Source organism: Danio rerio, chromosome 8 (assembly GCF_052040795.2).
Source record: "Danio rerio strain M-AB ecotype USA chromosome 8, GRCz13ab, whole genome shotgun sequence".
Lineage (NCBI taxonomy): Eukaryota > Metazoa > Chordata > Actinopteri > Cypriniformes > Danionidae > Danio > Danio rerio.
Window position 1 is genome coordinate 684,683 of NC_141028.1, and position 17,818 is coordinate 702,500.

The 17,818-nt window shown below is 40.9% G+C and overlaps 1 protein-coding gene across 3 annotated transcripts in view; it reads left to right on the top strand.

The window, feature by feature from the left end:
* The window catches only part of prdm6 (PR domain containing 6), a 68,258-nt gene that overhangs the window by 24,395 nt on the left and 26,045 nt on the right, over positions 1-17,818 (top strand). For all 3 annotated transcript variants that reach the window (XM_087264130.1, XM_087264128.1, XM_087264129.1), the window contains exons 4-5: positions 4,715-4,842; positions 13,594-13,718. In XM_087264130.1, coding sequence (XP_087120256.1) covers positions 4,715-4,842; positions 13,594-13,718 — 253 coding nt within the window. The remainder of the gene's footprint in view (positions 1-4,714; positions 4,843-13,593; positions 13,719-17,818) is intronic.

Sequence of the window (17,818 nt, forward strand, 5' to 3'; positions counted from 1 at the left end):
GATTAAATATGCACAAATTTGCACACATGCACTAAAGTCAGGCTAATTGTTTTTTTGTCAGAGGTGATCTGTTTTAGCCTAAGTACGAACAATTTTAGCAGAATAAAATGTTGCATATTATATTATATCAAATGAATTATATTAAGAGCATCTCCCCCTGTAAAAACCTTCAGAATAAAGATAGGAAATGAAATAGTTAGAAATAAATGTTCATTCGTTTATTTTCCTTCGGCTTAGTCTCTATTTCAGAGGTCGCCACGGTGGAATGAACCGCCAACTATTCCAGCATATGTTTTACATAGTGGATGCCCTTCCAGCTCCAACCCAGTACTGGGGAAAACACCAATACACACTCATTCACACACACACACACACACACACACACACACACACACACACACACACACACACACACATACACACACACTCATACAATACGGCTAATAGGGTATATGCTGAGCTAGTGTTGTTCCCATGCTGATAAACGTCCGGTGAGCTGTTATTGTAAGTTTTTTCCATTTTATACGGTTCCTTTTACAGCATCGATGTTGTAATGGAACTAAAATACAATCAGTTAAATAGACTTTGGCATTCATTTAGTTGCTCAAGCGTAAAACGAGACAAAAAGCCGTTTACTCGCACGCGCCTGTAAGAATCAGCAGGCTAGCGCAGAAGCTCCATTGAATATACTGGGGTAAAATAAATGCTCATATTTGAAAGAGATGGTGGGGGAAATGTAATGTATTGCGTTGCTTCTGTACAATCTGAGACCCACTTTATATCGGATATCCCTCATCCAGTGGAGATTGCTGATTTATAAAGAAAACAGACCTTAAACACGCCATTTTTGCAATGGCAAACAATTTACCTGAAGTGCTTAACCCAGGTTACTGGCAAATTAAAAGTCCTATTAGCATGCTTCGGCATATACTCCATTTAGTTGATCAGTTCCCCTATAGCGCATGTGTTTGGACTGTGGGGGAAACCGGAGCACCAGGAGAAAACCCACACCAACACGGGGAGAACATGCAAACTCCACATAGAAACACCAACTCCTTTATTATATCAAATGCAGTATATTATATTATGAACACATCACTCTGTAAAAACCTTCAGAATGGAGATATAGCAAAGAAAAGAAAATAATTAGTAAAAAGTATTATTATCCATTCATTCATTTTTAGCTTTTTTAGCTTAGTCCCTTTATTAATCACAGCGGAATGAACCGCCAACTATTCCAGCACGTTTTACACAGTGGATGTCCTTCCAGCCTCAACTTATCACTTGGAAATTATTAGAGTGTAACATTATTTATTTAAGAAGTAATATTTAGAAAGTGACCCTCAAAGACACGATTATTACAGACATTATCATTTAAACCTAAATGCATAAATTAATCAAATGTGACACAACTAACACTAAATTAAAAAGCTAAAATCCCCCAAAACATCTTAAATATTCCAGCTGCCTTTTTCCATCATTATATTAGCAGGCATGTGCTCCTCCAGTTTGATATTATGATCAAAAATCAAGACAGAAACGCAGAGAAACACAGATATTCCCCAAATGATGTTGAACAGATTCAGGAATTGTTGACAGTGTTTCCTCTAATATTTGTTCTTCTGGAGAGACTCTGATTTGTTTTATTTCGGCTATAATAAAAGCAGTTTTTAATAGTTTTAAAGCCATGTTAAGGTCAATATTATTCGCCCCCTTCAGCAGTATTAGTGTTGGATTATCTCCAGAACAAACCACTGTTATACAATGACTTGCCTAATTACCCTAACTTTACCCTAATTACCCTAGTGAAGCCTTTACATGTCACTTTAAGCTGAACACTAGTGTCTTGAAGAATATCTAGACCAGGGTTTTTCAAAGTCTAAGACAGTGGGCCTCCCTTTTGACACAACTTATCCATTGGCGCCCCCCTCCTCCCAAACATGCACGCACGGACACGCACGCACACACACACACACACACACACACACACACACACACACACACACACACACACACACACACACACACACACACACACACAAATTCTGGAGGATTTCTTGCTACCTCATCATGCTTGGTTTCAAGGTGTCGCCGAAGTTTAGCGGGTCTCATGCTGTCATTAGCCAAAATATCTTGAAAAACCACACTTAAAGGTCGTGGTTCATCAGCTGGTCCTGTCCACGTAAATCCTAAACTCAAATACTGACCATCATATCGTCGTCTTTTGGGTTTAAGCCCTGAACTTGAAAGCTTTGAATCGGGGGTCTCAGAAACCGATTCATTGCATTAGCAGCATGATTAGCAGGCATATACCTGTATTGGTGGGCTTGCCAAACAGAAACGAATTCACAGCTATGGCCTTCTGGGTAAAAAAGGTTTTCTTATTTTTAACGTATTATTTTTTTTTAGCTTTGTTTACTTAAAACGTTTAAAAATTATAAAAAAATCATATAATAATTAAACGTAATAATTATATTTTTATCATATAATATTTTTTCCGCGCCTCCCCTGACATGCTCTGGCGCCCCCCAGGGGAGGCGCACCTCACACTTTGAAAACCCCTGGTTTAGACTAATATTATGTGCTGTCATCATGGCAAAGAGAAAATAAATCAGTTATTAGAGATGAGTTATTAACACTATTATGATTAGAAGTGAAGTTTCACAAACTAATTTCGAGAGGAGCATGTGATATATTTGTGCACTGCTGGACACTCATCCGTAATCAGGAATAATCCAATCAGAATGATCCTAGCTTAATATAAACGGATCACTTTCTCCTCATTGCTCTATCTTCTTTTTGGCAGAATCCCCCTTTTCATCCCATCTCCTCCTTTTTCTCCCCTTCTAAAGGGGGAGCGATCGAGACCTACCTGATTACGGATCCCCTGATTTGCTTGTAGACCGGGCGGGAGCCCTGGGCTCAAATATCTCCGAGCTCAGGGTTCTCTCCTGGGACAGCATGCCAAACCTGCTATAAATGCCAAGCATATCTAAGTGGGAACTCTTGAAATGAGATTAAACAACACTTGTGAATTATTTGTAGGAGAATGAATGGTTAACAGGAGGGTGAGTAACTGTGTCTTCAGCTGTATTTATAGCATCAGCATGGCTCATATTTCTGTGTTATTGCAGTGATGCTTTTACTCAACACTGTGTGACGGAATAATACTGTGAATATGATGATGATGATGAGGATGATGATGATGATGATGATGATGTCACGCTCATGGCTGCTGCCATAATAACTATTGTGTTTTTTGTTCTCTTGTTGAACAAAGAACACTGTGTGTGTGTGTGTGTGTGTTCTTCTGCAGAGCTCGGTTGTAGCGAGTGCTTATTTGAGTTACTGTTGCCTTTCTATCAGCTGGAACCAGTCTGGCCATTCTCCTCTGACCTCATCAACAAGGCGTTTGCGCCCACAGAACTGCCGCTCACTGGATATTTCCTCTTTGTTGGAACATTCTCTGTAAACCCTAGAGATGGTTGTGAAAATCCCAGTAGATCAGCAGTTTCTGAAATACTCAGAGCAGCCCGTCTGACAGCAACAACCATGCCACGTTCAAAGTCACTTAAATCCCCTTTCTTCCCCATTCTGATGCTCGCTTTGACCTGCAGCAGATCCTCTTGACCATGTCTACATGCCTAAATGCAGTGAGCTGCTGCCATGTGATTGGCTGATTAGACATTTGCGTTAACAAGCAGTTGAATAGGTGTACCTAATAAAGTGGCCGGTGGTTGTATGTGTTTCTGAGTGTATGTGTGTGTGTGTCTTTCTCTCTCTGTGTGCATGTTGTGAAAATCAGGTCTTAAACACTTATGTTTTCAGCTCTTGTGTGTGTATGTGTGTGTGTGTGTGTGTGTTGGTGAGTCTCCTCCAGTTATTTTGAGAGTGTTTAGTCTGTGTGTTTATGAAGCTCGTCTGACTTTAAGCCTCTACTTTACACGTTTCCTCCTCTTAAGGATCTGAACTCAGGAGTGTCAGAAATAACCCCACGCTTCTTCTGAATAACCCAACACTCAATAACCCAGAAGTGTCAATTCTGTCATCATTTACTCCCTCTTTACTTGTTTCAATCTTGTTGAGTTTCTTTCTTCTGTTGAACACTACAGAAGACGTTTTGAAGAATGCTGGAAACCTGTAAGCATTGACTCAGAACATGCGGAGCCTTGTGTGTGTGTGAAGTTCCTGCAGTAAAAGCGAGTGTGTGTGTATTGTGTTACTCCTGCAGTGTTTCTGTCAGTGCAGTGTGTGCGTGAATATGAAGAGCAGCAATGTGTGTGTGTGTTGGTGATCTGATCAGTGTGTGTAAATGCATCTGCTGTGATACCAGCGCTCTCACCTCTGGCCCTGAGGTGTGTGTGTGTGGGTGAGAGTGTGATAAAGCGTCTGAGTGCTGGTCTCTCCTCAGTGCTGCTGTAATCGGGCCAGCAGGTCAGTGTGTGTGTGTGTATGAGAGAGAGTGTGTGGTTGTGTGTAAGAGTGTGCGGGTGTTTGTGTATGTGAGTGTGTGTGTGTGTGTGTGTGTTTGAATATGCCTGAGTGAATCATTTAGTGAATCATGAATGGTTTTGTGAATCATTTTGTGAATCATTTTCTCAATCATGAATCATTTAGTGAATCGTGAATGTTTGAGTGAAATGATATTGCAGTATGTCCTGTATGCTGAGCTCTGCAACTCTTCTGACGGTGTTGTGAAATGTTTCTCCTGCAGATTTATGATCAGGAGGGAACGCTACAGCACTTTATTGACGGGAACGAGCCCAGTAAGTCCAGCTGGATGCGGTATATCCGCTGCGCACGTCACTGTGGAGAGCAGAACATGATGCTGGTGCAGTACAGGTGACTCACACACACACACACACACACACACACACACACACACACACACACACACACACACACACACACACACACACACAGATTTACACTGATTGCTGTACAAATAGGCACGTACTGAAACAAATTTAGGTGAAGCAGTGGCGCAGTAGGTAGTGCTGTCGCCTCACAGCAAGAAGGTTGCTGGTTCGAGCCTTGGCTGGGTCAGTTTCCGTTTCTGTGTGGAGTTTGCATGTTCTCCCTGCGTTCTTTACTCCGTGTGCTCCGATTTCCCCCACCGTCCAAAGACGTGGTAGAGGTGAATTGGGTATGCTAAAGTGTGAATGAGTGTGTATGGATGTTTCCCAGAGATGGGTTGCAGCTGGAAGGGCATCCGCTGCGTAAAACATGTGCTGGATAAGTTGGCGGTTCATTCTGCTGTGGCGACCCCTGATTAATAAAGGGACTAAGCCGACAAGAAAATGAATGAATGAAACTAATTTTACACCATTGCAACAGAATGACGTGTTATTTTGACCTTTTGTTTTGCAATTCTGATTATTTAAAATCTCAAGTCTGAAATAAAATGCTTTACAGATGATTTCTTGGATTTACATATTTTTATTGGTTGTAAACAATTTATTTAGGCTGAATTTAAACAAACAAAATAAGGTGAACATTACTAAATGTATTTTCTTGGTTTAAGTCCAACTCATATAAATTGTTTGCAACATTTTTACAGAAATCTTTTTTTTTCCGGTATATGGGGACCTAAACTAAACTTCTGAGGAAAAAATTCAAGTCGGAAAATTGTTAAATCGAAATTGTGGGAAGTAAACTCAAAATTCAGTTTTTTAGTTGGAATGGCAAGACTCAAACTCCGAATTGTAGTGGCAAACTCAGAACTTTAAGAAATAAGTAGAAATTGCGAGACGTAAATGTAGAATTTTGAGAAAAAGTTTAAATTGCAAGATGTAAATTTAGAATTTTGAGAAAAAAAGTTGTGAATCGTAAACTCAGAATTTTGAGAAATATATAGGAATTGTGTGACGTACAATTATACAATTTTGAATAATCTAAACTTAAATTTAGTTTTTAAGTGGGAATTGTGTTTCTGCACAGAACTGAAACAGAAAAAAGCTTTTAAGTCAGAACTACAAGACGTAAACTAAAGATTGTGAAACTCAGTTATGAGAAAAAAGGGTTCAAACTGTGAGACTTAAATGTATAATATAGTTTTGAAGCAAAAATTGTGAGACATAAACTTAAGATTTTGTTTTTAAGTCAGAATTGCGAGACGTAAACTTGATCTTTTAAGTCGGAATTGCGATTCATAACTCAGATTTTAAAGTTTAGACTGGAATTGTGATTCGTGACTCCTTATTTAGTTTTTAAGTTGAAATTGCAATTCGTAACTTAGAATTTAATTTTTAAATCAGAATTGCAATTCATAAATCAGAGTTTTGTTGTTAGATTGGAGTTGTGATTCATTACTCTGAATTTAGTTTTCAGATCGAAATTGCTATTCGTAACTTAGAATTTAGCTTTTAGATTGGAATTGCGATTTGAAACTCCGAATTTAGATTTTAGTTTTTTTAGTTTTTAGGTTGAAAAAAGTCAGAATTGCGAAGATGTAAGCTCAAATTTTTGAGAAAAATTTATTTAAGTTAAAAAAAAAATTACGCAGAATGTAGTTTTAAGATTGAAATTGCGATTTGTAACTCAGAATTCAGTTTTTAGATCGGAATTGCTGTTCTTAACTCAGAATTTATCTTTTAGGTCGGAAATGTGATTCATTACTCAGAATTTAGCTTTTAGATTGGAAATTAGATTCGTAACTCCGAATTTAGTTTTTAGCTTTTAGTTTTTTACTTTTTTAGTTTTTAAGTCGAAAAAAGTCAGAATTGCAAAGATGTAAGCTCAAAATTTTGAGAAAAAGTCATTTAAAGTCAAATATTAACTCAGAATTAACTTTTTAGGTCGGAATTGCGATTCGTTACTCTGAATTAAATTTTTAGACTGGAATTGCGATTCGTGACTGAGAATTTAGTTTTTAGTTTTTAAGCTTTTAGGTCGAAAAAAAAGTCATAATTGTGAAGATGTAAGCTCAGAATTTTGGGAAAAGGTCATTTAAAGATAAAAAAAAAAATTTTTTTTTGTAAATCAAAGAATTTAGTCAGAATTGCAAGATGCAAATGTCGAATTAAAAACAGTCAGTATTGCGAGACTTGAATGTAGAATTTTCAGTCATAATTTCAAAAGTCATAAATTCCAAATTTTGTTCGTATGTCAGAATTTTGAAAGGTTAACTCTGAATGTAGTTTGTAAGTTGTAATTGCATGACGTAAACTTCAACTTTCTAGAAATAAGTGTTAAAGCCGCTGCAGTCTCCTGATAAATGCAGTGGGGTGTGTGTCTTGTTCAGGACGTCCCGCCACCCCTCTGCTCTTCAAAGCTGTGACGTGTGTTCATTATTGTGCTTGGAGGAGCCATAAAGACGGCGGCGGGTTCGAGTCCTGTTGGTTTGGAGTGCGAGACCACCCATCGCTGCGCAAACAGCCTCTTTCAGCAGCGCAGCCAGGCTTTGAGCCGCGGACACAAATAAATGCGGCGGCGGCTGCAGTGTTTATGTTCAGCGGAGCGTTTCGAGGGTCTCGCGGACGCCTGTTTCTCATGCTACGCCGTGTTTGCTCTCTCCTGCCTCATGAGGTGCTGCTGATTTATGGACTCGGCCCTTGTTTTATTTTGATGTCGTGGTGGAAAGAATTAATAAAATGCAGAGATCTCAGCACTTCCAGAGAGACCAAAGACTGGAGTGTTTGTAGCTCTTTCTCCTTCGGTCACGCTCTCACTGCGCCGTCTGTCAGTAAAAGCGGTGCTTACAGGCAGCTCAGGGTGAACCAGGTTATACTATATATATATATATATATATATATATATATATATATATATATATATATATATATATATATATATATATATATATATATACAGTTGAAGTCAGAATTATTAGGCCTCCTGTTATATTTAAATTCTTTTATCTTTTTCCCCAATTTCTAATCATAATAGTTTTAATAACTCATAACTAATTTAGTTTCTCTTTGCCTTGATTACAGCACATAATATTAGACTAGATATTCTTCAAGACACTTGTATTCAGCTTAAAGTGACATTTAAAGGCTTCACTAGGGTAATTAGGTTAATTAGGCAAGAAGGGCCTGTCCTGTACATTTGGGGGCCCTAAGCAGAATAGCTTTGGGCTTCTACCTTGCTCTAAATAGTGGAGTATTGCCATTGCAAACTGGCCTACAATTATTTTATTGCTTATAAAATATAATCAATGAAACAGAAAAGTAAATCCTAGTTAGTTAGTTAGTTAGTTTATTTATACAGCACATTTTTACAACACAACGTTGCCCAAAGTGCTGAACACAATCAATACTAAACAAAGCAAAACCTACATCACATAGATAACAATTAAAACATAAGGCAAACCCCTCAACATTAAAACGGCTCAAATGCTAGAGGACAAAGATGGTTTCAAACGCTTTTTAAGACCAGATAGAGTTGGAGCGTGTCTGATGTGGGGTGGAAGCCCGTTCCAGAGTTTTAGGGCGATAACAGCAAAAGCGTGATCCCCACTTCGCTTACACCGGGACCACCGGGATCAGAATAAACTGATCAGAAGACCTCAGTGCCCTACCAGGGTTATACACATGTTGCAGGTCTGATAAGTACGGTGGTGCCAGATCATTTAAGGATTTAAAAGCAAAAATTAATCGTTTTAAATCAATCCGTGACCTAACAGGCAGCCAGCCCAGAGAGGAGAGAACTGGAGATATGTGCTCATACTTGCGAGTCCCTGTCTGAAGTCTCGCAGCTGCATTTTGTACTAATCGCAATCTATTCAGGACATTTTGACTAATACACACATATAGAGAATTGCAGTAGTCAAGTCTTCCCAAAATAAAAGCATGGATCACCTACTTAAGATCATTAAAAGAGAGAAATGACTTCACTTTTGCTACGAGTCGTAGATGGTAAAAACTGAATTTAACAACTGAATTTACTTGTTTGTTAAATTTCAGGTCACTGTCGAAATCAAACCCAAGGTTTCTAACAACAGGTTTTTGATAAGTGGAAAGCTCACCAAAACCTAATAAATGCAGAGGGTTAGGATCACCAAACCAGAACAGCTCAGTTTTTTCTTTATTGAAATTTTTAAAATTTGAAGAAAGCCCGGTCTTAACCCCGGCTAGACATCTCATAAGGGAGTCAAGGCCATTTTTATCACTACTTTTAAAAAGGACATAAATCTGAGTGTCGTCAGCATAAAAATGAAAAGCCACCCCATATTTACGAAAAATAGATCCTAAAGGTAAATATATATATATATATTTAAAAAAATTATATATATATATATATATATATATATATATATATATATATATATATATATATATATATATATATATAAATAAAATAGGTCCAAGAATAGACCCTTGCGGAACTCCACATGTCAGGCGTCTGGAGGATGAAAAGGTCTGATCAACATTAACACAAAAGCTTCTTAGGAAAAATCCTGATTTCTTCTACTTAACTGTCTGAATGATTTGGATGTTTTAAAACAGCACTGTTTTTATCAACTGGCAGCATCACAAATGAAGGATTAAACAATCTTCAATAAATAGAGCAATGATTCCTACGTTGCATCTATCTGGAGTATTTAATTATTAATTTAGCAAACAAATGGAAGATTCCATAACTAAAGATTATGGTCACGCTTTACAATAAGGTTCATTAGTTAATGTTAATTAATGCATTTACTAACATGAACAAACAATGAACAATACATTTACTACAGTATTTGTTCATGTTAGTTAACGTTAGTTAATGAAAATACAGTAGATCATTGTGAGTTCATGTCAACTCACGGTGCATTAACTAATGTTAAGCATGGACTTGAATGTTAATAATGCATTAGTAAATGTTCAGTTATGATTAATAAATGCTGTACAAGTGTTGTTCATGTTAGTAAATGCATTAACTAATGAACTTTATTGTAAAGTGTTACTAAGTTTATTAATAAATTCCAAAAGCAAAAAACATTCAATAATATTTAGCCAAAAGCGAAAAGGCGTTACTAATAAAGTAAAATATAAGCAATAAAATATACATTCAGAATTCATTAAAAACTCCGAAAAAAACAAGTAACATTATACAATGCAAAACCCACTCCATAAATAATTAAATCAATAAGGAAACATACAAAATATGAATATTAAAAACATATAAGACACAGGGAAGCAACAAATACTGGGTCAACACCTAAACACAAACTGTATTATTCCTTCAGTCTCCTTGGGGGTTTTTGAAAATAAAATAATTAGTGTCTTATAGAATTAAATTTTTGATCTGAAGAGCTTATATTAGAATAATTCAGTTTGGAAATAACTTTTATAAACATGTCTCCATTGTGCAAAGCATGCCAGACACTATTGCGTTCAAATAAAGACGGGTCTGTAAAACCAGGAAAAATGTAAATATTTCATACAACTAAAAGACATTTATTCATCTGTGATTGCCTAGTTTCAATAAATGTGCTACTATTATGTCTTTAACATCATCATTAGCTCTTAAAAGTGATGTTAAGAATGATTTTGTGCTTTTCTCTTTTTGTTTTTTGTTATGTGTCGTTATTTTTCCTGTTTTCTACAACAGAATAACAGCGTTAGATTGGTTTCATTTTCGCGGTACAAATTTCCAAAATAAATCAGGTATACAGTTGAAGTCAGAATTATTCGCCCCCCATACCATGATGTCTAACAGATTCAGGAATTCTGATAATATTTGTTCTTCTGGAGAAAGTCTTATTTGTTTTATTTTGGCTTGGATAAAAGCAGTTTAAATTTTTTAAACACTATTTTAAGGTCAATATTATTAGTCCCCTTAAGCTATATATTTTTTCAAAAGTCTACAGAACCCGGGGTGTGACACTGACAACAGAGGTGAGGATCCACATGCAGGTTTGTTAGAATGGTCAGGCAAGCGATGGTCAACAGAGGAGCAAACAGATGTATGAGGGCAATCCAGAGTCGTAGTCAAAAGGCGGGCAGATGGTCGAAGGCAGGCGGCAGACATGGACAAAAAGGCAAACAAGGCTAAGGTCAAAATGCGGAAAAACAAGACAAGGATAACGCTTTGAAATGTCACTACAGTTAACAAGACACAGCAAGGAGTGTCGAGCTGTATATATGTGTGTGTGTAATCAGTACTTGAGCAGCATCAGCTGTGTGTATGCAATCAGTCAGGATCTAGAACATGTGTGTGAATGGAGTGCATGTATGAAGTTGTAGTCCATGAACTGGCGGATTTGTAGTTTGTTTGAGTGTGAGTGTTTATCAGCAACCTCTGGTGGATAGATCGCTAGTGAACATGACACCCTCATTATGCAGTAACTTGCCTAATTACCCTAACCTGCCTAGTTACCCTAATTACCCAACCCAAGCTCATTCTGGAAACGTAGCCCCGCGGACGTTTCTGGAGACAGCGATTTACGTGGCCGGAGGTACGTAAAGGCTGCGTTTGGTTTTTTCGAGCGAACGCTGCGGGGCGGTGTGGCGCCGATCCGCCCCTCCTCTTTGCGCTCGCTGGCCGACGGCTCACCTCCGAGTGTAGGGCTTTCCCGATGCAATCAGTTTGTCCGCTTAGCTCACAGCGTTGCGTCGGCGGAGCGGAGGCCACGGAGGAGGAGCCGGAGCCGGCCGTGGTGGACGACGACCGGGATCAAGTCCGGGGAACAGCAGGTTCTGGAAATCACAACGGAATCCGAAAAATAAGGGCGAGAACGCTGCGGGATCCGAAAACGCGGTCGAAATCGAAGACGAGGGCTTTTGCTTTTTTTTTTTTTTCTGATCCAGCGGCTTTTCGCGCGAGAACGGCGCGGGCGCGAACGCCGCGCGCTCCCGAGAGGCGCCCGCCCGAGACGCGAAAAAGCGCGCACAGCGGCCTCTCGCGGATCCGCGAAAACAAAAAACGCTCGAATACGTACCTCCCGGGACGTAAATCGTGGTCCGCAGAAACGTCCGCGGGGCTACGTTTCCAGAATGAGCCCGGGTTGTAATTACCCTAGTGAAGCCTTTAAATGTGATTTTAAGCTGTATAGAAGTGTCTTGAAGAATATCTAGTCTAATATTATTTACTGTCATCATGACAAAGAGAAAATAAATCAGTTATTAGAGATGAGTTATTAACACTGTTATGATTAGAGATGTGCTGAAGAAATCTGCTCTCTGTTAAACAGAAACTGGGGAAAAAATAAACAGGAAGGCAAATAATTCAGAGTGGGTGGGGGGCTAATAATTCTGACTTCAACTGTATATAATGAGGTGGGCAATGGAGCAAAGGCTGTGTCAGTGCACGGGTTTGCGCTCATGTGGTGACTGGTTGATCTTGCGGGTTATCTTGGAAGAATAAACTCGAACCGCGAGAACACATCGCATATGAGAAATGCGTTGCAGCGAGCTTCCCATTGTGACCTTTACATGAAAACTCTTTCAGCTTTTTAATAAAATAGATGTTTTTTTCTTTTCAGTGAAAATTTATAAATGTTCAAGTACTTAAGCATCGTCGATACAGATCATTTGTAAAATGCAAATAAAAATTATTTTAGCAAGGAAACGGTTCAGACCTTTAGCGGATAGCCAGCCTGATCTCACGAGAAAACATAAGTATTTTCCGTTTTGCCAGTTTAGTGGCAAATTCGTACGAATTCATTCATACGAAATTGTACAATTTAAAAAAGAGGCGTGGCATTTAACCACACCCCTAAACCCAACCGTCATTGGGGGATGAGCAAATCGTACTAAATTGTACACATTAGATCGTACGAATTCATACGAATTAGACACTAAATCAAAAAGTTACGAATTGCCGTGAGATTGTGTTGGAATAGCTCATAATAATGTAAAGCATAATGCTTTATATTATTACACACACTATCAATGCACAATAGCTGAAACGTGTAGGTGCATTTTTTTTTAAACAATAGCCTTGTTAATAAAGGCCTTTTCACTTATTTTTCGAAAGCCTTGGACTTGATTAGTTTGTTTATGTAACGTTTGTTTGTAACGTTGTGTGGACGTTACCACTATGACGTCTATCAGACGTTGGATTTTGGTTGCCATAACAGATGAATAAATGTCAGTATGTGACGTCAATATGACGCTGGTTTAAGATGTTGGCTAGACATTGGATTTTGGTCACTTTCTAACAACTTAAAATCAACCAAATATCAACGTCATTTGCTGTCATTATTGGACATCAAAATAATGTTGTTCTTAGACGCTGACTAGACATTGAATTTTGGTCACCTGACATCACAAAAGTCTAACCTAATATTAGCATCTTATGACATTGTGTGTCTGCTGGGCAATAACTAAATGCACTACAGAATGTCACGTTTACACACACATATACAAATATCCTGTAAATGCATCAACTTTTAACAGCGTAATACTCACTACTTTTGAAAGCTCTACTTTTCACTAATACTTTGAGCAGTTTGCTAAAACACTTAAACAAATGCATTTGGTTGTCCAGTGTAATTGTGATGTCCATGTCAAATAAATAAATAAATAAATAAAATTAATCTTTGTGAATCTCTTATCCATAGAGCACCCACACATTCATTACACCTGAAGCACTTTCGATTTGATTTTGGATTGGTTTTGTTCATGAATGCCCTGCTCTGACTGTGGTAAATGTGTGTTTCAGGTCGTGTATATTTTACCGCGCCTGCACTGATATTCCTCGAGGAACGGAGCTGCTGGTGTGGTATAACGACAGCTACACGTCTTTCTTCGGGATCCCACTGCAGTGCATCGCGCAGGACGAAAACTGTAAGTGCTGAGCACAAAATAATGAGGCTTGCTACTTGTTCAAACTACCTGAGCTTTATAATCACGTCATGAATGTGAACAAAACTTTGTGCATGCTTATAACAACTGTTAAGTGTCATTGGCTCAGTTATGCCATTTAAAATGCAAAAAAATATTCATAAGATTTACTCAGTGTGATGCTGCACGCTGTATAGGGAAAAAACCTCCGCGTCTCATGATGCAGGAGTCTGAGGTCCTTCACCCACTCAAGAGGTGCAGAGAATAGTGTCAAACAGAAACATATAACAGTAAACAGTAAAATATCCTGTCGATGGTGATAGTTCGATTGTGGTTTTAATAGTCTGTGCTGCACTTCAATAATGCCACCATAATCGGCATACTCCACATGTCTTAATTCCATTTCTGATTAGTTCTGTTATGACCTTAATCAGATTAAATTGATCAAAAATCGCTGTTTGCATGGTGGACTCTTTAGCTTGGTTTATAGTTCTGCACTAAGTGACCGGCGTAACCCACGGCGCATGCAACCTGCGTAGCTGTGCATTTATACTTCTGCTGCTGTCTCTGTTGGTCTGCATTAACCAACCCGGGCTCATTATGGAAACGTAGCCCCGCGGACGTTTCTGCGGACCGCGATTTACGTCCCGGGCGGTACATATTCCAGCGCTTTGTCGCGTCTCGGGCGGGCGCCTCTCGGGAGCGCGCGGCGTTCGCGCCCGGGCTGTTCTCGCACGAATAGCCGCCGGAATCGAAAAAAAAAAAAAAAGCAAAAGCCCCCGTCTTCGATTTCGACCGCGTTTTCGGATCCCGCCGCGTTCTCGCCCTTATTTTCCGTTTTTCGTCTTACCTGATTTCCGGAACCCGCCGTTCCCCGGACTCGATCCCGGTCGTCGTCCACCGCGGCCGGCTCCGGCTCCTCCTCCTCCTCCGGGGCCTCCGCTCCGCTGATGCAACGCTGTGAGCTAGGCGGACAAACTGATTGCGTCGGGAAAGCCCTCCACTCGGAGGCGAGCTGTCGGCCGGCGAGCGCGAAAAGGAGGGGCGGAGCGGCTCCACACCGCCCCGCGGTGTTCGCTCAAAAAAAACCAAACGCGGCCTTTACGTACCTCCGGCCACGTAAATCTTGGTCTCCAGAAACGTCCACGGGGCTACGTTTCCAGAATGAGCTTGGGTTGGCATTAACACTTCTGAAACGCTAGTTGGCAGTGAGGTGTAAATGTGTCTCTGTGTCGAGTTTCTTCGCTGGTGTTTTGTTTTTTCTGAACACTTCCTGGATGTACAAGTGACTCAAACTCGCTCATTTTGATTTATAATGTTTTTGCGGCAGATGGACGCGAGTTGCTATCTGTATGTCCAAAACCAAACGGTTCAGTAAAAGCAGAATGACCGCGATGTGCAGACGTCTTTCCATTTTGGCGCTTTGCTTTCGTGTCCATCACCTAACAGCAGCCGTACACACAACAGCAGCTCGATGATGCAAGCGTATTGGGGTTCAGAAGGAAAACAGACAGTGTGAATGCAAACCAGCCGAGAAGGTGGCAAGGGGGGACAATTGAACTTGGGTACTGGCCAGGCATCTGAACCAAGTGTGAAAGCACCCTGAATCAGAGTAATGTCTTCATCGAAGTAAAATCAGAGTATCGGTGTCCATGTTAACGTATTTAATGTCAAGTGTAGTGTCCCTGTTAAATAAACAAACAAGTAAAAAATGAATGAACACCCCTTCAAGTAAAGGATTTAACAGATCTGGAATAAATTAAAACAACACAAATGAGAATAAGTAGAAATAACCCGGTTCAAATCCTCAGAAATGTCTGTCATCATTCAGTGTGGTCAGAGCGAGGGTTTCTTTTCTCGTGTGATCTGATTGTGGAGTTGTGTGTGATCGTCTGGTGGTGTTTTTGTGGTTTGGTCTGCGTGTGTTTGTGCAGTTCTCCTGATAAAGCTGGACGAGAGCGACTCTGACAGCTCAGTGTTTACAGCAGACACTCTTTATGAGCTGCTGTGTTTAGACAGATCTCCTGAAGTGTGTGCTGATGTGAGAAGCACACACGCTCTTCATCTCGTGCAGCACACAACACTGCAGCGCACACACACTGCACAGTCAACTGCTTCTTAAAGGGACAGGACACACACACACACACACACACACACACACACACACACACACACACACACACACACAAATAAACATTGTACCATTAGCCCCTTCACACATACAGAACATTACACATACACATTACCGCTGTTTTGGAGTGGATGTGTGAATGCTCTTTTCTGGAAAAACTCCATAACGTCCTCGCCTGTGTGAACAGCGCTTTTCTGAATCTACCGGTAAAGTTGTTCCGGAAGTTTTCCAGATATTTACCAGTATCACTGTGTGAAAGAGGCTATTGTTTGATTAACAGGTGATTAGGAATATATTAAATGTGTTCATCATGATTTAAATATGTATTTTTTTTTTATTCCAATTCTGGTTCTTGCCACACATTTCAAAGAAGTTGTAACAGTAAAGCATTTACCACTTTGTAATGTTCCTTTTCACTTAACAGACATTCAGGGACTGAAGACACAGAGTGATGAACCGTTTCAGGTGTCATTCAGTCCCATTCTTACTGCAAAACAAGTCTTATGATGGGCATCAGTACGGGGTCTTCATTGTCGCATTTTGCACTTCAGAAAACGCCACACATTCTCTATTGGAGACAGGTCGGGACTGCAGGCAGGCCAGTCTAGCACCTGTATCCTCTTCCTCCACAGCCACACAATCTCTATTGGAGACAGGTCAGGACTGCAGGCAGGCCAGTCCAGCACCTGTATTCTCTTCCTCCGCAGCCACACATTCTCTTTTGGAGACAGGTCAGGACTGCAGGCAGGCCAGTCCAGCACCTGTATCCTCTTCCTCCGCAGCCACACATTCTCTATTGGAGACAGGTCAGGACTGCAGGCAGGCCAGTGTAGCACCAGTCTCCTCTTCCTCCGCAGCCACACATTCTCTATTGGAGACAGGTCGGGACTGCAGGCAGGCCAGTCTAGCACCTGTATCCTCTTCCTCCGCAGCCACACATTCTCTTTTGGAGACAGGTCAGGACTGCAGGCAGGCCAGTCCAGCACCTGTATCCTCTTCCTCCGCAGCCACACATTCTCTATTGGAGACAGGTCAGGACTGCAGGCAGGCCAGTCTAGCACCTGTATCCTCTTCCTCCACAGCCACACAATCTCTATTGGAGACAGGTCGGGACTGCAGGCAGGCCAGTCCAGCACCTGTATCCTCTTCCTCCGCAGCCACACATTCTCTATTGGAGACAGGTCGGGACTGCAGGCAGGCCAGTCTAGCACCTGTATCCTCTTCCTCCGCAGCCACACATTCTCTATTGGAGACAGGTCAGGACTGCAGGCAGGCCAGTCTAGCACCTGTATCCTCTTCCTCCACAGCCACACAATCTCTATTGGAGACAGGTCAGGACTGCAGGCAGGCCAGTCCAGCACCTGTATTCTCTTCCTCCGCAGCCACACATTCTCTTTTGGAGACAGGTCAGGACTACAGGCAGGCCAGTCTAGCACCTGTATCCTCTTCCTCCACAGCCACACAATCTCTATTGGAGACAGGTCAGGACTGCAGGCAGGCCAGTCCAGCACCTGTATTCTCTTCCTCCGCAGCCACACATTCTCTTTTGGAGACAGGTCAGGACTGCAGGCAGGCCAGTCCAGCACCTGTATCCTCTTCCTCCGCAGCCACACATTCTCTATTGGAGACAGGTCAGGACTGCAGGCAGGCCAGTGTAGCACCAGTCTCCTCTTCCTCCGCAGCCACACATTCTCTATTGGAGACAGGTCGGGACTGCAGGCAGGCCAGTCTAGCACCTGTATCCTCTTCCTCCACAGCCACACAATCTCTATTGGAGACAGGTCGGGACTGCAGGCAGGCCAGTCCAGCACCTGTATCCTCTTCCTCCGCAGCCACACATTCTCTATTGGAGACAGGTCGGGACTGCAGGCAGGCCAGTCCAGCACCTGTATCCTCTTCCTCCACAGCCACACATTCTCTATTGGAGACAGGTCGGGACTGCAGGCAGGCCAGTCCAGCACCTGTATCCTCT